The 25,064-nt window shown below is 37.9% G+C and overlaps 2 protein-coding genes across 3 annotated transcripts in view; both read right to left on the bottom strand.

Moving 5' to 3' along the window:
* The window catches only part of LOC145779615 (uncharacterized), a 29,463-nt gene extending 7,997 nt beyond the window's left edge, over positions 1-21,466 (bottom strand). Inside the window, exons 1-21 of one of the 2 annotated variants that reach the window (XM_082591252.1) lie at positions 21,317-21,466; positions 20,121-20,202; positions 17,462-17,577; positions 15,436-15,564; positions 14,859-14,965; positions 14,047-14,194; positions 13,809-13,907; positions 13,319-13,489; positions 12,814-12,960; positions 12,366-12,440; positions 10,552-10,665; positions 7,573-7,719; positions 6,380-7,402; positions 5,884-6,117; positions 4,976-5,122; positions 4,355-4,666; positions 3,634-3,789; positions 2,818-2,965; positions 2,342-2,424; positions 647-916; positions 12-74 (exon numbers count right to left, since the gene is read on the bottom strand). In XM_082591252.1, the coding sequence (XP_082447378.1) occupies positions 12-74; positions 647-916; positions 2,342-2,424; positions 2,818-2,965; positions 3,634-3,789; positions 4,355-4,666; positions 4,976-5,122; positions 5,884-6,117; positions 6,380-7,402; positions 7,573-7,719; positions 10,552-10,665; positions 12,366-12,440; positions 12,814-12,960; positions 13,319-13,489; positions 13,809-13,907; positions 14,047-14,194; positions 14,859-14,965; positions 15,436-15,564; positions 17,462-17,577; positions 20,121-20,202; positions 21,317-21,406 (3,861 nt within the window). In that variant the 5' untranslated portion in view covers positions 21,407-21,466. The remainder of the gene's footprint in view (positions 1-11; positions 75-646; positions 917-2,341; positions 2,425-2,817; positions 2,966-3,633; positions 3,790-4,354; positions 4,667-4,975; positions 5,123-5,883; positions 6,118-6,379; positions 7,403-7,572; positions 7,720-10,551; positions 10,666-12,365; positions 12,441-12,813; positions 12,961-13,318; positions 13,490-13,808; positions 13,908-14,046; positions 14,195-14,858; positions 14,966-15,435; positions 15,565-17,461; positions 17,578-20,120; positions 20,203-21,316) is intronic. The other variant, XM_082591253.1, reaches the window with a different exon arrangement.
* An 11-nt stretch (positions 21,467-21,477) lies between these two features.
* On the bottom strand, positions 21,478-23,657 carry LOC145779616 (kynurenine--oxoglutarate transaminase 3-like). The gene has a single exon (XM_082591255.1). It carries the CDS (start codon positions 23,635-23,637, stop codon positions 22,210-22,212), a length of 1,428 nt encoding a protein of 475 aa, XP_082447381.1. The 5' UTR covers positions 23,638-23,657; the 3' UTR covers positions 21,478-22,209.
* Positions 23,658-25,064: the final 1,407 nt, after the last annotated feature.

The following is a 25,064-nucleotide window of genomic DNA, read 5'->3' as shown; positions in this document are numbered from 1 at the left end:
GACTCACATACCTCTAGGCGTTCTTGTAATTGACGTTTCTCTTCTTCAAACGTTGCTGTGACGTCTGCCCTGGTCTGCAAGCAACATATTATTTCAAAGCAAACTATTTTGAAACTCACATCACACCGAGCAACGCGGCTGTTCCATTGATCGTGAGTTTGTTAACGATTCTGCAGTATGCATACCCAGACAGCAAATCAACCGCTTTTTACATTGATTCAACGTCAGCAGACGTTGAATCAATGTAATCAATGTAAAAAGTGGTTGCTGTGCTGTCTGGGTATTAAATTTCGAAAAGTTTAGGTGTTGTTCAGGTTTAGTATCCTTTCTAGTAATAGTTGCAGCGGTCATCTAATGAATGCAAAAGCAGAAACATACGAGTTGTTTTATTGCTTCACTGACGTTTCGCACACCATGACAATGCACACATTGCTAAAAACATAGCTGTGCATATTATTCGGTCACGTTTTACGAAATAAATCGTAATAAACTTCATGTATCTGTAATTAACCAAACAAGAATCAAAGAAGAAGAATCAACCAATTAACCAAGAATTAACCAAACAAGAATCAAACATGTGAAGCTTAACATATCAATAGCACCGGCACACCATTCATACGATCATGCAAAACTTAAAACTATTCACCTTTTCAGAAATGTCTTCGACTATCTGCTCCAGTTCCATGATCTTGTTTTCCAATTGTTCTCTCTCAACTTTGCATTGTTCTTCAATTGATTTATTTAAATTTTCATTATAACGTTGATCTTTCTCCTTCAATGAGGCCACCTCCTCCTCCAGGGACACGTTGGCGTCAGTCAGAGCCGATATCTTACCGAGTTTGTCTTCCAGCTGGCTCCCGAAAGTCTTCTTCATCTGTGCCAACCTCTGCTCGGCCTTCTTCTTCAATTCATTTACCTAAACGTCGTATCGAGTCAATGACGCAACCTTTCCAATTTTCAAAGTGACCTAACACGCAACACCATCACCACAAAATTGCATCTGATTGCATTGATTCAATGTCTGCAAACGTTAGATCAATGTAAAAGTGGACAAATTTCGCTAGTTGGAATTGCCTACTGCTTTTGGTGTTGGATTTTTCAATTGTCACAAATAGAGTTTTTGAATCACATTACAATATTGCAGACAAGAAAGGGTTTTTAAGTTGGAGAATCACTAGTTTAAATGCAGGAACATTCTTTAGCAACTGCTGCCTTATAATGAAAAAATATATACATAAAACCATGGCAACCTGTACGACGTACGTGTTTACACACGCCATGACAGCGTGCAAGCTTTAAAATTGACTGGAGGCCGAGCCGAAGGAGAGTACCGTATTTACTTGATTGTAAGCCGCGGCTTATAAAGTTTTTTTTTCCATCATGTTTGCGGCTTAAATTCAATGGCGGCTTACAATCAAAGGCGGCTTACATTTTTTCTTTTTTCTTTTTGCCTTTTTCCTTGTCGACTTTGCCATAGATGTTTTGCCGTACTGCGTTATCTGATGCCGACAATTGTGAAGTTGTGACGTGCATTTTAAATTGTCACATGCATTTATGACGTGCATTTGAAAGAAAAAAAGGAGTTGTCAGTTTTATTTATGGTCAATAATGAGCGTGAGAGTTAAAATAAACCTGTAAACAGTTTCAGCTTTGCGTGTAAACAGTATTTGCGGCTTACAATCAAGGGCGGCTTACATTAAATTTTTAACACTATCACATGCGGCTTACAATCAAGGGCGGCTTACAATCAAGCGCGGCTTACAATCAAGTAAATACGGTAGTTAAAACCATCGCTAATATAAGTTGATAAAGTCCTTAACTTTGAGCTGTTTTTGAGGTATAGTTGCCACAAAAATAATAAATTAAATTTTAGAATTTGTGCTGGCAACTGGCAACACTGGTAACGAGGAAAGATTTATCATTTTTCAATGTAAAATTAGGACTTTTGCAGTGATTTGAGATGCAATCACACTTTTGCAATTTGGATCTTCAAAACTATTACTTCAAAACGATATAAAATAAATACAACATAGAGTTCAAAATTGAAATTGCATCGGTGTCTACTTCGCACGTTGGCAAGGCTTGTATAATGTATGTAGGTCGCTATGCCTAAACCCAACTTAAAACGTATACTTTCAAATTTAAAAGTGCGACGTAACGAAAGTAAATGCTCATTGATCACGTGATTGCGGCACTGGGCGTATTGCCAGTCTAATTTGAAGGCATAGCTGCTCGCGGACATTACTGTACATTCAAATGTATGGTGAGTGGGGCAGGCGTTTGCCTCCTTGTCAGCCGTTCTGGGTTCGACTCCCCACAAAGCCGGTTACAATGTACCAACCTTAGTCTGACTCTCTTTGTTTAATTCAGCAACAGCTTCTTCCACACGTTTCTTCGCGTCGGCTTCTTTTGCTGCTGATTCCACTAAAACAAAAAGTCGTTTTGCTTTTGAAATAGCTGATTTTGTCGCTGGATTTTGGAAAACACAATGAACAACTTTGGTCAAACCAATTATCAATACAAAAAAGACAAGGTTTGAGAAACATCAAACAAATTTAGCTTGCTTCGTTTTTATAATATTTTTAATGAGTAAACAATATTATGGGTGACTTAAACATACGAACATGTTGCTCAAAGAAAGTGGCAACTTAATACATGATGTAAGAAATTTTCAGCAAAGTTCAACTTTTTTGTGAGGAACGATATAAGGCATGGAAAAAGTTACTCTAGAAGATAAACTGCATTCTCTCTTTGGAGATTGGGCTGACAAAATCAACCCGTCGTTGTAACTCGGTAAAAACAAGGCTTTGAACTAACTTCTGATGGATTCCATGTCACTTTTCAGAGTTGTGATCTCTTCAGATAGCAGATGACCAAATGCCACCGCTTTCTCGTGTTCACGCACGGCTACATCCCGCTCGGTAGAGGCAGTAAAGAGTTCGGCTTTGAGCTGAGTCGTTACTTTCTGCAATCGAAACAGCGATAAAGACGATCAGCTCAGCAGCAACATCGCTTTTTCAGAGTCAATCAGGGGAAAACATAACAAAAAAAATAATAATTCATTATGTAACAATAATACTGAGTTTTTTATGAAACGCTGTATCCATTGCAGATATGCGTTGCTTTTGACGCTTTCCCAAGCAGAGCGTCAGCTATATAAAGGGGTAGCGAAATAGAAGCGCACCCGAGTACATTATTTACATTGCCGAGTAAAAGCAGGAATAAGGTTTATTACCATTTTTTGAAAAGACTGGTCAGTGGTATGCTACTTTGGTATAACTCCACAGGGTATCGAACCCATGCCTACCGATTCAGAGGCAGACACTTAACAAGTAAGTCACTGAGCCGAACTTAAAAACCACACTTTACGCTACATCATTTTAAAAATTTTGATTCTACTACAGATTACAGAAAAATAAACGCATCAACTAGAATGCATTCACACACAGAGAAAGCCGACCATTGAATCTTGAGCTGAATTTGGCACCAACAACTTCTTGCTTATGAGACAAACGACTTAAAACCAACTAAATTGTTGTACCGATGAATACACATAAAAATACGAAAACTCATATCAAGTCGAAAACCTGGTACAAAATTATAGCTTGACAAACACCTTCATTAAAGAAATACCTCCAGTGATTGCATGTTGGTGTTTGATTGCTGAAGCGTTGAGTTGAGTTTGTTTATTTCTTCAGATTTCTCTGTCACTTCAACATTGCAGCGCTCCACACGCTGCAACGCATCGCGGAGGTTTTCTTCACTCGCGCTACATTCGCCCGATTTCGACTGGAAAGAAAGATTCGGTTGCAAGCAACTGTGCAGTGTTGTATGGCGTTGCCCCCTAAACGTGTGGGGTTGTGTTCTTTTCTAATACAGTAGGTAAACTTGCTTTTGATTCATAAAGGTAAAGGTGGGTCCCATACTTGATTCAAGCTTTGGGTGATGAGCAGATAAGGTTCTCATTGTACTAAGCCTTCGGCACTAACGAGAGTAGGGTGGCCAGTTCCTTTCTCTCGGCCGCCTTTCCTTCAGCAACTACGCCCACCCAATTTATTACACCCTGGGTAGAGGTGAGCGGTGTTTGTCAACAACCAGCTGAAGCCGGGAGTCGAACCAGGTTTGCATAATTGGAAAGCCAACGCCTTATCCGTTGTGCCATCCCACCGCCCCACATATTTGATTGATACAGAAGATCAAATCCGCTAATTTCCAATGTCTCAGCTGGCAAAAGTTGCTATTTTAACATATCTGATGTGAAAATAGCAACGTTAGTTTAACCCATCGATACATCTATTATCCAGTAGATAAAGCAACAATTACATGAAAACTAATATTCAATGGTAACACAAACCTTCACGAGCGATTGCAATTCGATTATTTTCTTCGACATTGCTTCGGACTTATTTTGCATATTTTCCAATAATTTTGATTTCTCAATTAAAAGTTTCTGAACTTCATCAAGTTTTCTTTTAGATCGGATGAGTTCGTTGTTCGATGACTCAAGTTCTTCTTTCAATTTCTTGACATTGGCCACCTCGCCCTGGTAAAGTGAGTTAATTTCTTCTCTGTGTGAAGTGAGTTCTTGCAGGGAGCGTCTTGCAGCTTGCAACTGGCCGGTGAGCTTCTCCGCGTGATTGGATCGTCCTTGGAGTTGTTCATTGGTCTGTGGAGACGCAAAGCGGTCACAAGTGCAAAAAAACGTGTTTATGAAAGTTATAAAAACTTAGAAGCTTTACAAACAGCTCCAAACAACGAAAAGTCACAGCAAGCTCTATTCAAAGAAACCTAAGAATAGAATCTCAGCTAAAAATGGGGACTGATATAGCGTAAAACTCGCCATCTTTTGGACGTTTTTGCTACTAATTACGAGTAGCTCTTTCATAAAAACAATAATAACAATAGAATATTCGAATGGCAGAATTTACTGCTACAACTGCGAGGTAAACTGTAAAATTTAAAACAACTAACATGCCTTTTCAAAACTTTGTTTTTCTGTTTCAATCTTTTTGATAGCGGCTTCGGATTGATTCTGGATAGATGAAAGTTGATTTCTAGAATCTTCTAACTCCGCCTGCAATTCCTTTGTCTTCTGTTGAAGTAGAACAATCCGTTGTTCCGCCTGCGAGAAGAACACGGTATTGAACAAGAATCCACAGAATATTTCGCACTAGTAAAGATTACCTCTCAATGTAGATACTAACGACCTGTTTTAGCCTGATGCTGCGGGTTCGCAGTGGTAGTAGCGGTTTGCACTAGATTTCGTAACACAGTTTCTGGGCATGTGCCAGAGTGTCATTGTTTTATAAGGTTTTATTATAAACCTTATAAACAACACTCTGAGTCTAATACCACTCGTTATTGCACATGACTAAGGAACTGTGTTCCAAAATCTAGTACAAACCTCTACTACCACAGCGAAACCGCAGCTTCAAACAAAAACAGGTCGTTAGTATCTACATTTGTGTAGTAACAACGATCATGCTGCTAAAAGCGAAACTCAATCTATTGCATAATAAAGACTACAAGATAGTTCACATCACCAGGTAGTAACAATAAGCGAATAAAAAATAAGGAGTTGCATTGTAAGAAATTTTCGACAGAAAGAACATAATGATTGTATCAACTCTAAATAAAACAAGGCTTTTAAAATATTAAAATCAATCGAGCATTATCTATAGTAGATAACTAGATATGCGTTACTTTTAACAGTATATGGAGACAGATTGAACCCAACGCGTTTCTACCAGACAAGCCAGACCTTTTTACTTTGAACCAACATTTGAAGACGTTGGTGTGTAAAATTGGACCAATTTTTTCGCTGAGGTCGAATGCACATAATTATAACCTCGTGAAGAAAAACTATCAATTCTTCACAAATACCTTGCGTTTCAAGTCTCCGTATTTGGTTTTCCATTGTTCTTGTAGGGAAGCAACCTCAGACGAATGCTCTTCTTTCAATCTGGTGGACAACGTTGATTCAAGAGCGCTCTTATCTTCCCTGGATTTAGAGGAAAGCCGTTCTTTCAGTTCCTCCTCACGTTTTCCGTGCTCTGCTTTTAACTTCGCTTTTTCATCCATGAATCTTTTATCGAGATTTGCCACTAAGGTTTCTCTCTAAAAATATACGTTGTTGCAAAAACTTTATGAATTAAACTGCAATCTGTAATTTTTTACTGTACTGTGTTCAAAACGATTAGAGATACCAGTACGTTAAAAGCAACATAATTACTTTGAAAAACAAAAAAACAGTTTTTGGTTTGTTTAGATAAGACAATTTAAAACGAACCAAATCCAATGCATTATTTCGTTGTTTTTAAAACGTTCCTTAATTAATCAAGAACTTGAAGAGAAACTGCAGCATCAAATTGAAAGTCACCTCAGTTGTCATTTCTTTGTTTTTCACTTTCCACGCTTCTTTCAGCCGAGCCACTTCTTCTTGGTAACTTGCAGCTTTTTCTTCACTTTTCTTGGTTGTTTCCTGTAAGGTTTGAGTGAGATTATGAAATTCTTCATTTTTCTGTTTAACGTTTTCTCTTAATTCAAGAATTTCAGCTTCTCTGTGCTGTGTGAGAGTTCGCAATTCAATCAACTCAGACTTTGTGCCTTCAAAATCTTTTATCAGACGTTCCTTTTCTGACTCGACGAGAAGCAAACGTTCATTGGTGACGGCAAGGTCCTTTGTCAGTGTTTCCAAGTTTCTTTCTTTCGTTTTTGTGTCGTTGTTCATCGTACTTAGTTCATCTTTGTATTTCTGAATATCTGAACGTGCTTGGGAAAGATCGCTTTGAACGTTGACACAGTCTTTCCGAGCAGATTCACAATCTTTGGCTTTAATTTCTAACTCAGCCGAGAGTTTGTTGTTTTTCTCCTCGACTTCGCTGATCATTGATTCCTTTTCTAACACGGTAGCTTTGAGACGATGAACATTTTCCGTTTTTGTGGACACAAGTGTTTGTAATTCTTGTAAACGTGAGAGCAATGCAGCTTCCTTTTCAGAACCCTCATTGTTTTCGCTAGTTAATGCAGCCTGTTGTAGTTCCAATTTCTCACTGTTGAATTTCTGCTGTAATTCTGAAGTGAGCGCTTCTTTGTCCAATGCAAAAACTTTTTGCATCTCAGTACGCGAGTTGGTATTTTTAGTATTGAATTCCTCAAGCAGAGAAGCTGTTAAAGCATCAATTTTCTTGGAATGTTTTAGCTCATTATCTTGTAGTAAACGTTTTAGTTCCTCAGAGTTTATTCGCTCTGCGTCCAAAGCTTTCTGTAGGTCGTTAGACACATTTTCCGCCTGGTGTAAGTTATCCGCGTACCGTGCATCCGCTTTTTGAGTTTCTTCTTTGAAAACAAATAACCGATATTTCAGATTTTCAATCTCCGATCTAGCTTGATTTAAAATATCCTGTAATAAATGCACAAAGATTAAACCTAAGAAAACAATTTAACTTGGTCACGGTTGCTTTGCTTAAAGTTAAAAACGCATTTAACAAACTAATTTTTTTATTTAAAATAGCAAACAGTACCAGCTTTTATCCATGTTTACAATTAAAAGAAAATAAGAACACGGTATACCTGGAAACTCAACTTTTCTTTTTCAAACTCTTCGGTTTTCAATGAAATTTCTTGGCGAGACATTTCAAGTTTATTAGATAAACTTTCTATGCTCTTTTCAGAATTTTCTTTCAATTTCTCCATTTTAAGTAAATGATCTTCAACCAGCTGAATAACAAGATAAAAAAATCGATAAAGAGAATGCACCAAGCACGTAGTAGGGGTGGTGGGGGTGGACAAAATAAGCACGCAAAGTGATGTGCATAAGAAAAGTAGTCCCAATAGCAAAAGGTAAAGTCTCATACTCGGTTACTCCACGGAATGGCCCGATTCGGTGAGTCCGATTCGGTGAGTCCGATTCGGTGAGAGCCTTTTTCGGTGAGAGCCTTTTTCGGTGAGAGCCCTATTCGGTGAGTTTTTTTTTTAAATTATTGCGCGCCGTAGCCTAATTATCATTGCCGTTATAGGGTTAGGGGATAGGGGTTAGGGGATAGGGGTTAGGGGATAGGGGTTAGGGGATAGGGGTTAGGGGATAGGGGTTAGGGGATAGAGGTTAGGGGGTTGGGGGTTTTTGGGGTTAGGGGTTTGGGGGTTTTTGGGGTTGGGGGTTTTTGGGGTTGGGGGTTTTTGGGGTTTGGGGGTTTTTGGGGTTGGGGGTTTTTGGGGTTGGGGGTTTTTGGGTTTGGGGGTTTTTGGGGTTGGGGGTTTTTGGGGTTGGGGGTTTGGGGTTTTTTGGGGTTGGGTGTTTGGGGGTTTTTGGGGGTTGGGGCTTGCGGTTTTGGGGGGTTTGGGGTTTTTGTGGGGTTTGGGGGTTTTTGGGGGTTTGGGTTAGGGGTTTTTGGGTTAGGGGGTTTGGGGTTAGGGGTTTTAATTAGGCTACGGTACCCGATAATTTTCAAACAAAAATTCAAAAAAAAAAACACAAAAATCCCCAACCCCAAAAACCCCCAACCCCTATCCCCTAACCCCTATTCCCTAACCCTATAACGGCAATGATAATTAGGCTACGGCGCGCAATAATTTAAAAAAAATAACTCACCAAATAGGGCTCTCACCGAAATAGGCTCTCACCGAAAAAGGCTCTCACCGAATCGGACTCACCGAATCGGACTCACCGAATTGGACTCACCGAATAGTAGCAGACCCGTTACTCCAGGTAGCAAAAACTTTTTTTTTAAATTGATTCAACGTCGACAAACGTAATGTAAAAATAAATCAATCTAAAAATGATGGATTTTGTTGCCTGGGACTGAGCCTCAAACAATCAGATAAAATTAGCATTGTATCCGGCCATTTGCACCAACGAGAGTAGGGTTGCCAGTTCTTTTCTCTCAGGTGCCTTTCCTTCAGTAACTACGTCCACGTAATTTATTACCCACTGGCTAAAGGGGATCGATGTTTTTTCAACACCAGCCAGTGGTAGCCAGGTATCGAACCAGGATTGCATGATTGAAATTATGAGCACCACCACAAATATCAACACAAAAAGGAAAGCTCTTATAGGGAGGGGCTTCAATTTATCAATCGACATTTCAATCAATAAAAAAGGAAAAAATCTCGAAGCTTATTTATGCAACGGCAACTTGTTTGGCAATTGATGGCGATGAAAAGTACTTTAAAGGCATTGACTTTCTTGAATAAATAGAGTTCTGAAGCTATTTGTAAACTTTGTAAAGCATATTTGAGAATTTAAATGTAGGACGAATTTGCGAACACTACTGAAAAAATTTTTCAAAATTTGGAAAACCTTGAAGGAAAAACATTTTTGTCACAGATGCAAGAAATTTGAAAGAATTTCTATGTGAAAATAAAGATAAAACTGTTCCAACTTAAAATGCATATAAACGTCTTGAATCGTTCATAGACATTGCAAGCGGAACTGCCTTCCGTGCTTTAAGTAAAGCACCGAAGGCAGTCTTAGCTTCACCATGAAAACGTTAGAAGTGCCCTGAAGTGGTACCTTCAAGACGAAACGACAGCCGTGCAATTTAACACATCAAGACAAATAGGTGTTACAAATGCAGCTAGAAGATGTATATCGCTGCATTTACTTCCGTTTTGTTGCACTTAATCATTTATCGCTATTTAGGTGCAAGTTAGCCCATCACAATAAATTGACACTTCGGACTTCAAACATCACGTTTGGACTTCCCATTGCAAGAGCCGACAATTATGGGCAGATAAAACCAAGCAACCACACGGCATTTAACATCATACAATTAGAGTGAACATAAAACTATAAACTACGAACGTTTTCGGCCATACTCAAGTTAGCCCTTCTCAAGTAACGGAAATAACTGATTTTACAATAACATCCGTTACTTGAGAAGGGCTAACTTGAGTATGGCCGAAAACGTTCGTAGTTTATAGTTTTATGTTCACTCTAATTGTACGATGTTAAATGCCGTGTGGTTGCTTGGTTTTATCTGCCTATGGTTAAAGAAAGTCACCTCTCTACTAAAATTGTAATTGGAAATATCCAGCCTAAGATTAAACAAAACCTAACAGTTTGTATGTCTTTTAATTTCGTTTCTGATGCAAAGTTCGGTGGTTATCCACCTGTACACGACATCTGGGCGAGCCCAACTGGGCGAAACCCACTTGGGCGAGACCGTTATCAACTGGTTACGCGTTCAATCTTATACAGAAAGGTTTTCTTGAAATATTCTCTGAAAGATTTTTAATGGCTATAGAAACACGCATGCCAAGCACACACACTACACACACTATGCTTCCTTACAGTTTTATGTGCAGATGAGATTAAGCAAACACTAAAAGAAAATATTTACTGTGTCTATATTGTATGAGAAGATAACGGAATTCCAGTACCATCATATTACATCACCAAATCCGAAACACTAAATCGCAATCTCCGATCAAGCAGGAGCTACAGGTATACGCATTTGTGCTTAGCATCAATGCAAAATGGAAGCTATTTGTAAAATAAGGCACAATGCAATCTTATCGCAACGGTAGATGGGGCATAAACTAAGCAAATACCTTTTGCATGTCTGTCTTTGAAGATTTGTGTTCTTGTAAAATAGAAGCTTTTTCTTCCTCCAATCTCTGAACGTTCGCCAATGCAGCTTCCAGCTCTTCGAACATCGCGTTTTCCTGTTGAAGTTACGTTCAAGGTTAAAGAGCATGGAAACATGGTAGATGCATGTCACAGGATACGGATACCCCACAAGCGCATGCACAGCTGGAAATTTTAATAACTTTTGTGGTGTTTCCGATAGAGAGAAAATTTGTAGAATATAAGAAAATCAATGACATCTTTTTATTGTTAAACCAAGTTTTTTAAAAGCTTCCATACGGTATATTCTCCATCATTGGGCTTGGGGCAACCGTTAGCACTACAGCTTCCACCTTTATAAGTACGTAAGTTACATACACGATTCCATTCATTTTCTTAATGCACCGCACAACAGCAGCACAATAATATTCATCTGAAACAGAGTAGCTTAAAGACCACACTAATGTCACAAACAATCTCGGTACAGTGATAGAATGATTCTCACTACCACTGCGTGTGTGAATGATCACAAACTTTCCTGTGTAAACAAAAGCATTGATCTATCAAGCTGAACAAGAGAAAGTTATGACAATAGCTTTGGACACAAGCGTTGTTATTAGGCCTCAAATTTATAAACAAGATACCATTATAGTATAATATATTATACAAATAATGATAATATAATACAACCACCAAGCACCCAATAAAATACACTTTACTCGGAGAAGCATTTAAATCACCCAGTGCCACAGTGTGGGTGCCTACCTGACATGCACCTACGCGGCTGCGCCAACAAGTCGTGCTCCGCCACAAATGCTTTTCGTGGAAATTTTTTTTTGATTGTGCGTTTTTGTTCTATTGGTATGAAACTGAACTGCTTCTCAACGCGTGTACACATTACAATCAACATTATCGTTTAATTTAAATGAAATAAATATGTCACCATTATGTGTTTTGTATAATTACTACAATAGCATTAAAGCTGATATAAGCAGTAATGTAGACTTGTGAAAGCATGCAAAGTGTAATAGTTTGGTGCAAAAACGAACTACGCTTACAAGTTCAACTAAATTTTCACAAAATGCGATTTTACTGAACTGCGGTGACAAAATGCGAAAGGTTGGCTTTTGAAACATTACTGATTGGTTGATATCATAGTTTACTGAATATACTACACAGCATCAACAAGCAAACTGTGCTTTGGAACTTATCTAACTCTCAAAAAATCGATGTTAACTCAAATGTTTAGGTTAAAAGTCAACTATGACCTTTGACTCTCTTCGAAATGGTTTTTAAGAATCACACAAAGACCCACAAGCGCTACGTATTCTCGTGTGATTGATAACCTGAGCTTGTAAGCAATCAGCTTTGTTCTGAACAAACAATTGCACTAACCAGGCATTCTACCAACATGTGTGCTGCTGAGCCAACATGCAATAACTCAGACAGCCCAGACAAAATCGGTCGTCTTTACATTGATTTAACGACTACAGACGTTGAATCAATGTAAAAAATGGTTGGTTTGCTGTCTGGGAGAATCTACAAAGACGCAAAAACTTCAAATTACTGAAGAGTCAGATGCGAACTAAGAAATTGATATCTGGCGATGAGCTGCATTAAAAAGTGGGTATCGATAGGAGCTGGCACAACGCAAGCCACAAATAAAAGCAATTTTCCATATCAGTAAAAATTTATGCAAGAATTGTTTTCGATGAATGTGTATTTACAACTAAGCATTCGCAATCCCTTTAGCATCATAAGATTTGTAATGTCAGTAAACATGCAACAGCACTCCTACTTTATGTCCATTTGATTCCTTAGCTTGCAATCTATCTTCGGTGGCAACATGGTGCTGTGGTTGCGAATGTTGCAGCTAAATTATAATAGACAGTATTTTCTAACTGCTTGCTAAACAAATTATGTTGCAAAATTAAACAGTGAATTGCATCTACTGTAATTTCTGTGGGCTAAATCAAACCTAAGTCATAGAAAATCAATGAAATGTTTAAAGTTAAGAAAATCTTTATGTTAAATACAGATTTTCGTGAAATATTCATCAATGTTCAAAGTCCATGCAGTGAAGTTTGTGCAATGTGCAACTGTGACAAGATTTGATGCTGTAATTGAAACTTTTTCATACATTTAGCAATTTCATGTGCTTTGATATAACTTGTGAAGAATCAAGAATCATCATTTGATGACATTGCATACACACAATAGCATGACAACAGTCGAGATGGCCAAACCTGGACATCTTTGACTTCAGACGCTTCATGCGACAATCTCTTGGCTTCCGCAAGAGCCATCCCTTTGTCTTGCTCCAGCTGTTCAACCAATGATTTGGCTTGCTTCAACTGTCGTATCAGCTTTGACTTTTCATCCAAATGGACTTTCTTCAAATTAACAAGAGGTTTAAAAGGACCTTTACTGTTTAATTATGAAGTACAGCTACTCAAGATTACTTTTCCTGTTTGGGATTTATATAGTTTTAACAACTACTTAACTGTGCAATGTTGGCAGAGGAGCGTATCTGTACTGCATAAAATGAAATACCATCAACAATGCAATTTCTTTCACTAATTTCGCTTCAACTGTAAGAAACTTCAAATTGTCAGCACCGGTGACTGCGTCAATGGTAAAAAGCCTCCGCCACCATAAGTATGCAAAACTGCCAACGTTAAGTTCTTATAAAAGACTTCCTTAGAAGAAAAATATTTTAAAATCGACCGGAAGGGCTAACAGGGAAAGCACCTTTATGTTGTCAATATCTTGAAGTTTAACTTCGAGCTGTTGTTGTAAGGACAGCGTTTTCTTTTTCTGGCTTTCGAACTTCGTTTTCAGTTGGTCAACAACACCTTGAGGCGTTGGCTCAGAAGTTTGCTTCTTTTGAGAAGGATCTTCACCGCTCTTTAACAGCTTCACCTTTCAGATGGATTCATGTATAGTGATGACTGGTGACTAATTGAGAGGTAGCCTAATGACTAAGTTGCTTCATAGACAGTGTCTATATATACTCTATAATAAATCAACCACAAAGTCCACAGACAGTGGACCTTGTTTGACCAAAACAGACTAAATCTGCAGTGGATTTTGTGTTCTTTACAGTAAAGCCCACTATTACAAACATGTATTTGGCATTGTACCGGTGCCACAATTTAAGTTTATTCCAGTGTACAAATGTACTAATGTACTATTCTGGCGCCAATTTAAAAAACTCCTAATGTACAGCAGTAGGACCTACCTGAGTTTGTAAGACTTCAATCATTTCTAGCTTTTCTTCAATAGACGCATTCAATTCTTCTTCAAGATGCATTTTCGCTTGTTTATCTAACTCAGCTGCCTAAAAGTAGCACAACATAAAGTTGAAATCAGGATCAGATGTCTAAGTATAGCACAAAACATAACGATGAAATATTCAAATGCACACAACACAACTCACAAGATCTACACACGATACAAAAACAAGCGACAAGACCCACCTCGTTCATTTCGTGAATACGTCGGATGTGTCTTTCCTGCAACTGCTGCATGACCGACTTGATTTTTTCGTTGTCTTTGTTTGTAATTTTAAGCCTTTCCATCAGTTCGGAATATCTTTCTCTATACTTGTGTAGAGTCTTTTCAAGCCTTTAATTGGTAAAGAGATCCTGATAGCCGAATACTTAAAACTTTTAACATCATTGATACATAAAGTTCGAAATAAATACGGGATGCAAGATAAAAAGCCCAAAACAAAGAAACGTTAAGCATACGTTCCAAAAACCATCCTGCTTTCACCTTTAGTGCTTTAATTCAATTGTTACATTTAAATACAGTCGAATTTGAAAAAATCACTTTGCGTAAAATGCGTATTTTAGCTTAGTATCGTCGACGACGAGCTGAGAATGTTGATTTTACTAAAAACTGACATTAGTGTTAAGTTTTTACTTTTTATAAAGTGAAAACCAGTGTTTCCACCCAACTGATGTAGCCTACATAATGCAGCATTTCAAAAATTCCAAAGTGTTTCTGATAAACTAATATTATTCAGAAGTATGATCCTTATGACTACAAAGATGTATCATCTTTAGAGAGGCAAACCCAAAAAGATTAGTTGTCACAAAGCATATAGAGCAAGTTGCTGAACACTAAATTTAAAGAAAGGTGCAGACTAGGTGCAACAGTTTGGCGGCAGGCCCGTTTGCGGTCGAGACGATGTCATGTCGAATCTTGATGGCAGGTCCTTCTTTAAGAGTCTTAATCAGGTGATAAAATCATATTTTTAAAGTAAGATTAAGTTTTAAGATGGCACCGCAATATCTTGTTAACCAATTGCTCTTTAGATACGTCATTGGCATCGATCCCAGGCGTGTCGCCCCCACCACTATGAAAATTGGAAGTTGGGGTAGCTTGCTGACTCTGAAAATACATTTTTCAAGGAGATACTTGTTTTATCAACACTCCTCCTGACAGCACAATCCGTCATTCCTACGTTGATTCAACGTCTGCCGACGTTGAAAATGACGGATTTTGCTGTCAGGGGCGCTTGCACTGCAGCAATGTCAAGCAAGTGTTGTAAGGTACAAGTGAACGTAAGCTGCAGTATCGTTAACTGCGCAGGGTACTCTTCAATACAAGCGCAAAGTTTTCAGTTTACTTCTTCACATACCGTAGCGATTTAAAAACGTGGAAAATGAACGGTTGAACAGATTTTTAATAAAAATGCTTCACATAACAAGCAAGCTACTCTATTAACACCGATTATTCCAAAATTAACCAATCTTGTTTGAAGGCAAGCACAGTGAAATGTTGTTGATCATCAATCTGTTTGTTCAAACGTTCTGCCAAGAAAGTCAAAGTAGCCTAACTCCAATTCAACGAACGCTTACATCATGGCCGTCCTTGGCTTTGGTCGGTGTTTTGTGGTTTTCAGCTTTTTCAAAAGAATTGTTTTCTTTTGATGTTTCTTCACCGTCAGAATTTAAAGAATCTCGACTTTCTGTCAACTTAGCAGTTACCTGTAACAAAAATTATGGTTACATTATGAAAAAAACTTTGTCAAGTCGTTGCAGTAACGCAAGCTTGGTAGCATACAAATGATCTTAATCATTGCTTTCTACTGTTTACAAATAGTCAGCAAAGGCAACCCTTTTTACAGCACATCGTTTGTTACGATGCAAAACGGCAACTTTTGTTGGCTGGATAGAGCAGAGTTTCTCAAAGTCCGTGTCGCGGCAGGAGAGCGTGGCGTGAGTGCCACGAAAATGTGCGTCTGCTGATTTGAATGTTGAAGTAGCGCAAAGCGGCGAAGCACCAAATTAGTTTAAAAGCAAGTATTCACTTTCTTGTTACCACAAATTGCCAATCAGTTAATTGCCAAAATTGGTTCATCATCACATCACTCCCTCCGTTTCACTGCGTGATAAAGTAAAAGCATGGTGAGTAAAGGCTTTCGCATAATTTTTCACAATATTATATACAGGTATCACAATAATAGTCATGTAAGTCTACGTTTTTGATTTTACCGAACCGTTATTTGATGAACCAGACTTTTCAAAGATAGCAATAAAAGTTTAGTTTATGCAAAAAAAATATGTTATACGAGTAACAATAAATAGTTGGGCAGTGATAGACGAGAGACGGATGTTTGTGACAAGGAAGTGCCCTCCCAGGGTTGACCGGTTTAAACCGCCCGGTTAAAACCGGGCAGTTTTGACCACTTTTTACTGGTCAAAACCCCTTTAGTGTATGAATCAAGTTGCTTTTCAATTGAATTAAAAATATTACGCTCCATGTTTAGTAATGATGTTCAACTATATTTCGTTTTGATCAACAATAACCTAAATGCTGGATTTGGAACAAAAAATATTCAAATTTCTCTGTTTTTTTTTGATATTTCAATCAGTTGGTTATTTTAATTATTGAGAAAATTCAAATTCTAAAAATAAGTTTCTGATGAACCAAAAAATTCTTGGTACAACGATGAAACATTTGCACAGCCAACTGAAGTACAAGAATTTATTCCAACAAATTTTTTTTTTATGAAAAACATTTGCCATCAATTTTGCCATAAAATTTGCGCAACATTTGCCCTCCCATTGCGAAGCACATAAGATGTAGCATGACATGTAATATTAAGGTGGTAGTCTTAACGCTGTTTGATGTCTTGTTTTTGGCGGCGCTGAAACAAGAGAAAAATCTAAGATAAATATAATCTTCCGTACGAATTTTACAGGCAGCCCTGTGGCTGCCTGACAGGTCGGTATTGGCGGCCATTAATGAAAGTTCAGTTCAGGTTTAAACAGCTATTTCGAGGCCTGCATATCAAAATGGTCACAACTGCTTTTATATTTCCTAAATAGCCCATAGCCCAGGCAGCCGACCATTTACTACATAAAAATATTTTTCTGGGTTTTGACCGGTTTAAACCTAGTTTTCACCGGTTAAAACCAGGTTTAAACCGCTTAGCGGTCAAAACCAGTTTTGACCACTTAGAGATCAACCCTGTGCCCTCCAAAAGAATTCAAACCAGTTACTCGGCACTTAGTCGGCAGTATAGCGACAATTGCAATACCGACTTCGTAGCAATTTCTATCAAAAATTTGGTGAAAAGCAATCTTTCTGAAAAAACATCGACGTAGTAAGTCAATGTGCCGTGGTAGATTCCGAAAGTCTTTGGTGTGCCCCAGTCCACAAAATTTTGAAAACCAATGTGATAGAGACATAATTTTGGAAATCAGAGTTCATTAACTAAAAATTAATGTACTTCAACGTTCCTATCAACATTTAAGCAAACTAAAATGCAGCGAGCAACAATGCAATAAAAACAGTAAAACTACCGTGTGTAGTCAAACAATCACCCACAAAAACGTAAGTACTGTAGATATATAATTAGTTTATCACATTGCTTCGTACCTGGTCTCGCAGAGGAGACAAAAATTCTAAACGCCTAAAAAATCCACCCGATTGACCAGACGTGTGCTCAGGTGTCTCAGGCTCGCTGTCAGATTGGTCTGTGTATCTTCCATTTCCTAAGAACATTTTTATCCAGACTGAGTGGCAAGAGCCAAAGAGGGGTATTTATACGGGTCTGCTACTATTCGGTGAGTCCGATTCGGTGAGTTCCTAACCTCTAACCCCTACTAACCCTAAAACGGCAATGATAATTAGGCTACGGTACCCAATAATTTAATAAATAAAATTGAAAAAATCTCCCGTTAAGGGATCGGACTCACTGAAACGGGCCATTCCGATTTATACAATACAAAGGTTCTCAACCAGAAGTCAATTTAATCTACTTAGTTAACAACAGAGTAATTTTAATAAAGCGGGAAATTTATCTTTGAAAAATTGGAAAGTGGTGAAAAGAGGAAAAATTTTGGAGTCTCTGGTTTGAAAGGGTGTTAAATTAAATACAGTCAAGACGGATTCAACACGACGATTCAAACTAAAGTTTCGTCACAAATAATTTATTTATATAATACATATTATATATGTGACAAAGTTGGAAATTTTAATGATAAATTTCTTATGTTTTTCTGTTGACTGTAGGCTGAGCTACCACACGATAATGACCAGCTGGACGTTTCGTTAGTGAAAATAACTGACTTAACTGTAGCAGAACAGGTAAAATCGATTTGGCTAGCAACAAAATGGAGGGTCCGGTCCACGTGTGTTACGTGCAGATAGCTAAGTGCCTGCCAAATAGGTTCGCACACTGTTGCGTCATGATATGTAGGTGCGGCGCCCCGGAATGGCCCGTTTCGGTGAGTCCGATCCCTTAACGGGGGATTTTTTCAATTTTATTTTTTAAATTATCGGGTACCGTAGCCTAATTATCATTGCCGTTTTAGGGTTAGGGGTTAGAGGTTAGGAACTCACCGAATCGGACTCACCGAATCGGACTCATCGAATAGTAGCAGACCCGCGGCGCCCGGTCATTTAAAGGGCGGGGAAACCCAAATTAACTTTTTGCGAGTTTTTTGTTTCAGTGTGATGTCATTGTGTACAACATGCGTTTTAGCAAAAACAAAATCCAAACTTTGTTGCCCTTGTCTCGCTAAGGCCGCTTTTGTTTGATACCCGTTTGCGAGGTCTCGCGCGCATCAAGCTGTGATGCTGTTCGCTGAGACGTCACAAGGTACAAATAGTTGTGGCCAAAATTTTAAGACCAGACTTGATTTATGACCATTTTTGCATTACTTCAAAATAATGCATCAGATATTGTTTCAATTGCATCATCTTCATGCATCATCTTATATCTGATGCAGTATTTTGAAGTAATGCAAAAATCGTCATAAATCAAGTCTGGTCTTAAACTTTTGGCCACAACTATATGTACCTTGTGACGTCACAGCAAACAGCATCACAGCTTGATGCGCAACGAGACCTCGCAAACGGGTATCAAACAAAAGCGGCCTTAGCGAGACGAGGGCAACAAAATTTGGATTTTTTTATTGCTAAAACGCATGTTGTACACAATGACATCATGCTGAAACAAAAAACTCGCAAAGTTAATTTGGGTTTCCCCGCCCTTTAAGCGCCATTCCGTGTGTCAACTTACACTGAAAATTATTTTACACCCATAATCAATTTTGTCAAATTATATCCAATTCCAGTAAGAAAATCCTGCGTACGCCATACCGTTCGCCACTGAATATACCCTCAATACGCGTGGTTCACTGGCTTGACTGGCTAATCTTATACAATATAACTTGCTGGTTATAATTAGCAAATGGGCAATTTTTTTAATTTGTTTTCGATTCGAAAAGCATTTCCAAATGGTCCCCCAATGAGAAAATCCTGCGTACGCCACTGTCTGCAGTATTATCATCAAGCACCTAATAAAATAGAATTTACTGAAAATAGCACCTAAATATCCTGACGCAACAGTGTGCGCACCTATTTGGCAGGAACCTAAGTGTCTGCACCTAAAAGACGGGCTCTAAAAATGGAACTTCAGGGAAACAAACTGACGAAACGAAGAATCTTAGCAAAGTGAAACGTTTAAAGGCGCATAGCCACCACAGTATTGATTGACAGACCCCAACGTTGCGACATTAGTCAGTAATCAGAAGGCTATAGTCTATAGATCAGTAATTTCATTAATTTGGCAAAGTTTGGTTACTTAATGTCACTTGAATATAATGTGAGTAAAATCCTATTCATAATGCTAAACATGTCCTTACGAAGCTCTGAAGTCCATCTTTCAAACTATTAACTAGGCAATAAACTCTAAAGAACACTTGTGGCATTTAAAATGATTTTGTCGCAACTGATCAAACTAAAATTGCTGTAGATAAAAGAGAAAAGTTTGAGGGTGGGCTTTACCTGGTATAACCCCTTGAAGAAGTGAGTTGGACTGATTGGCAAACCTTAGATGGCTACTGGCTACTTATTCTACGACATCTTGTGAGTAACCTAGTCTACTGACACCAGAAAAATGCAAGAAATTATTTAATTAGATGCTTGGTTAGCAGTCTCATTCTGAAGTAACTAATTTTAAGGTTAATACAAAACGTTACTTTCAAACACTTAAGCAACTAGGCCTACTAAAGCATGACGAGTAGGATACCTGGGAGAGGTTTGGTTGGTGTAGCTCCAGGTGGAGTCTCCGCTGGACTTTGTGGAATCGAATTTCCTGTTTCGTTTGATGTCTGAAGAAACAATCCAAAGTCAAGTGTGTGCCGTGTATTCTACTCACAATCTTTTTAAAACAAAGTTGTTCTCAAATACCCCAATGCTTTAAATATATGGTCTTTCGCTGCCATCCTTGTTGCGCGAATTATTTGTGTTTATTGTGTTTTTGCTTTTTGTGTCTTTCTTTTTCGCCAACAAAACAAAAAATAAACTGAAAAAAAAAATATATATATATATATGATATTATATTCTAATATGAATTCAGTAAAAACATTAAAATCAACTTCAGCCAACAACAAGCAGATAACTTCACTCTATCAAGCTCAGAGACCGGGCCTATCTCAGTGGTTCAAGCCTCTACAAGTATGTGAAACTGCCAGCATTAAGCTCCCAAAGAAGATTTCCCAGTCTGAGGATAAATATTCCCAGAATCAATTAACAAGTCGTGGACCCAAAAAAAGACACTTGGTTGGGTACAATATAATAATCAAGTTGTTAAAAAGGCTGGAATATAAAAAATCAAGAGATGTGATATACAGGCTCAGCCAAGCAAAATTAATGATGATGACCAAGTCGACTCAGACTATGTCATGGAACTGGGTTTTTTTTTCAGTCATTTATAGGTCATTGATCAATTTTTTAGAAAAATGTCTGAAAAAAATAAATTCGGTCAAAATGTCCGAAAAAATATATAGTCAATTTGGTCAAAATGACACGACAATGCTGTTTCAAAGTTTCGCTAAGAAACACGACAATGTTTCTCAGTGAAACTTAATGTTGTAGCTAGTCAGGAAGTGCAAATTTAGGTTTGTATCAGCTAGGTACCTGTACTTGAAAGGAAATATTTTCATCAGAAAAAATGACCGAAATAAATAAAAAATGATTGAATTTTTTCAAGTCATTTCGGACAAATGACCTTTAAGTCTCAGTGAAAAAAAAACCCAGTCATGGAAAAATGTAAATTAACATCTGAGTGGTTAACGAAGTACCTTGCATTTTACTGGGAAAATATTGAAAAAAGTATCCTACACCCAGGATACAAGTAGTACAGTTGGTTACATAACACAAATATAGCATAATTGTCTGATTTATGCTCTACCATGGACACATAACAATGTAACACTACGGTACCTTTTTTAAACTTGGGGAAGTTCCCTGGTCACTTGCAGGTGAACCACGTCGGGTATCATTTGCAATGCGATCCTTAAGTCCTCTGAACATGTTTTTGTCAGATTATTGTCATTCTAAACAATAGTGCAAACCCCTAGTTGGTGGTATACCGGTAGCTGTAATGCAACAAAATGGTATTAATTCACCTTCCAACACCTATCACAGGGCATGATAAAGAATTATTTTATAATGAAAAAATGTCAAAAAGAACAAATGCAATGCATGTTTATACATTATAATATATAATAATGAACATTTCTAAATTTAAAATTAATTTAGCTTAAATAAAAAGCAGAGTAATAACAGAGTGATTTCTTTCGCAAATCAGCAATGGAGTAAACAAGCTTGACACTCTTCTTCACTGATGCAACCTCTGGAAATCATGGATGCTTAGATAACATTCAGTTTCATTAAATTGCTAACAACAACAAAAACTACAGAAGCATAAGGTACACTAAATAATAAATATGCACCAGTAAGTCACATACACAACAGTATCACTTGCTTAGAGATGTCAATTGAATTACTAATGCTCAGTGACAAGGCCACAAATGAACTACCAAGAGTGCTTTATCAAAGCACATACAAGAAGAATGAAAACATCAAATTAAAGTTTCCACTCTAAAATGAAAAGGCAATAATGAAAGTGACAAATCGCACAACATGCATTAGCTGGGTTAGATTTAGCAAGTTTTTATGTATATCCAATTATCCATATTAGGGGCAGAAGTAAGACTGTAGTTTAACAATGAAGAATAGCAACGAAAACAATGATATATATATAATACATGTCTTAAATTGGTGTTTAAGTTACATGTTAAATCAAAATTATAAACAAGCTTATTCTTGCATAATTAGGTATCTTTTTCTATAGACTTGGACCACTCTTTAAAAATATTTGCCATTTTGTTTAGAGTGTCATTTTCTTTAGCAAAACAAAATCGGATGTATTTTTCACCCATAGGCTTGTGCTCTTGGCAATAAAAGGCAGAATTTGGAATTGTTGCCACTTTCTTGTTTATGGTTAGCCACTTCACCAGTTTGTAATCCCACGAATCACCAGGGTTGCCAAAATCACTTAAATCTACTTTCATGTTAGAAGCATCAGCCAACATGAAATAGCCTCCATCGGGGATAATTGGCTTCAAACCAACCTCAATTAATGTCTGAGCAACCATTTCCCTCTTTTCTTTTAGCTCTTTTGATAAAATTGTGAAGTAACTGCTTTCTTTTCCAAGGAGTGGAATCTCTTCTTCCAGGCCTAATGCAACAGCTTCCTGTATTGCAGTAGGGCAGGCATATGTACTGTTCTGCCACACAGTTTGCAGGTGCTTTAATAAAGAATTTGGTCCAATAGACCATCCTAGTTTCCAGCCAGTAACACTGAATGTTTTGCCTGCACTACCAATCGTGATAGTTCGATCCCACATACCTGGCAAAGACCCAATGCGCACATGCTTATGGTTATCATACAGAATCCACTCATACACCTCATCAGATATGCACAAGCAGTCATGTTTAATGCACAAATCTGCAATTAGTTGCAGTTCTTGACTTGTAAAAACTTTTCCTAAGGGATTGTTAGGAGTATTTACGATAATAGCTTTAGTTTTACTGTTAAACATTTCCTCCAATTCCGCAGGATCTAAAGTCCAATCACTGCTGCTTGAAATGTCATTGTTGCTGTTTTTTCCTGGACGTAATGGAATAAACCTTGGCTTTCCCCCAGCTACTTTTACCATGGGTTGATAGCAATCAAAAAATGGTTCTATGATAATAACTTCATCACCTTCATCAATAAATGCTTGAATCGCACAAAACAAAGAGCCATATGCTCCAACTGTAGTTAAAACTTCTTTGTTAGGGTCAATATCTCTTCCAAACAGTGGACCAAAAAGAAGTGAAAGAGCTTGCACTAATTTTGGATGGCCAAATCCTCTTGTATACTGATGGATCATGTCATGACCAGACACCGCCCTTTTAAGAGCTTCTTTAACGTGTTCTGGAGGACTAAAGTCAGGAAATCCTTGTCCAACATTCACAGCCTTATGCTCAGCTGCTAATGAAGAAAACTCTACCCAAACATTCTTATCCACTCCAATAAGTCTGTCTGCTGGAACAAGCTTACTTGAAGCCATTCTCTTTCCAGAAGTATGATAAACACTTAAGGAATGCAAAAAAAAATTACTTCTCAAGAAAAGTGAACTTTCTGCAGTTGAACTTTCAATCACAAGTGGAATGATACTTGACTTTAAGGGTGCTGATTTCAAAAATCGAAGCATTACAGTCTGCAAAAAAATTGAAGTAATTTAACCAGAATGCTATGAAGTTAAAATGATTTTAGAAAACTAAGAGTAAAAGTTATGTAAGTTTTAATATCTGAAGGCAGTAGTTTATAAGGAGTGCAACCTAGTTCGTACCCTGAACAGTTCGTACCCTCAGTTCGTACCCTGAAAAGATCGAGAGAAAAAATTAAAAAAAGCCGAAGTCGCTGATCGCAGTTTAATAGCATAAAGCCGAACTCGCTGATTGGAGTTTCGGCAAACAAACTCGAGGGTTAGGGTTAGTGGAAACTGCGGAAAAATGAAACTGCTGAAAAATATTTGCGGGAACTGCGATCAGCGAGGAGAGAGAGAGAAACCTTTTATTTTGTCTGCTGCGAAAAATAGGGTTAGGGTTAGAGCATAGATTACTCTATGGTTAGGGTAAAGGTTAGCGGAAACTGCGGAAAAATGTTTGCGGAAACTTCTATCAGCGAGGGTTAGAGAGCATAGATTACTCGATTGTTAGAGTTAGGGTTACAAGCGAAAACTGCGATCAGCGAGGGTTAGGGTTAGAGCATAGATTACTCTATTACTCTAAGAGACTAGAGTTAGGGTAAGGGTTAGCGAAAACTACGGGAAAATGTTTGCGGAAACTGCGATCAGTTAAGGTTAGAGCATATTAGTCTATGGTTAGGGTTAGCGGAAACTGCGGAAAAATGTTTGCGGAAACTGCGATCAGCGATTTCGGCTTTGTGCTATCTTTCTTTCGATCTTTTCAGGGGGAAAATTTTAAAATGTTTGCGGAAGCTGCGATCAGCGACTTCGGCTTTTATTAATTTTTTCTCTTGATCTTTTCAGGGTACGAACTGAGGGTACGAACTGTTCAAGGTACGAACTACTACGTAGGTTGCATCCGTTTATAAGCTAAGATAGCAACTACAATTAGCCTAGTCATGACTAAGTCCATAAATCAAAGCGAATTCAAACTTCAACCATTGGTTCTTTTCTCAACTTTTGTAAGCAATTTAGCATACTGGTAAGTACCCATATTATTCATTACTTAATGAATCAAAATAAAAAATATACTCCAGCAAGAAAAAGTGCAACATAGTACGATACTGTCATCTTGTGTGCAATATTTCTGGGTGCTCTTCCACAAGACGCCCTGTTGGTCAACCAGACAAAATGATGACGTCATAATACGTCACATACAATGGAATGAACTATTATGAAGGAGGAAATGCGGGGTGGAAATGCAACGAAACACACCAGAAGGAAATTGTCTCCCATTTATTCATTTGTTGTTCAATTTCAACAGATTTGCTATCGTTGAAAAGCACAAGCATAGATCTAACCAACTAAATTAATACCAAGTCCCAAAACACTACTAGCTCCATCTAGTGGCCACCTAAACTTGATCACATGCAAACCATTGCATTTCAATG

This window comes from Aplidium turbinatum, chromosome 11, assembly GCF_918807975.1.
Source record: "Aplidium turbinatum chromosome 11, kaAplTurb1.1, whole genome shotgun sequence".
NCBI lineage: Eukaryota > Metazoa > Chordata > Ascidiacea > Aplousobranchia > Polyclinidae > Aplidium > Aplidium turbinatum.
Note: the sequence above shows the minus strand (reverse complement) of the source record. Positions and strands in the feature narration are given on the sequence as shown.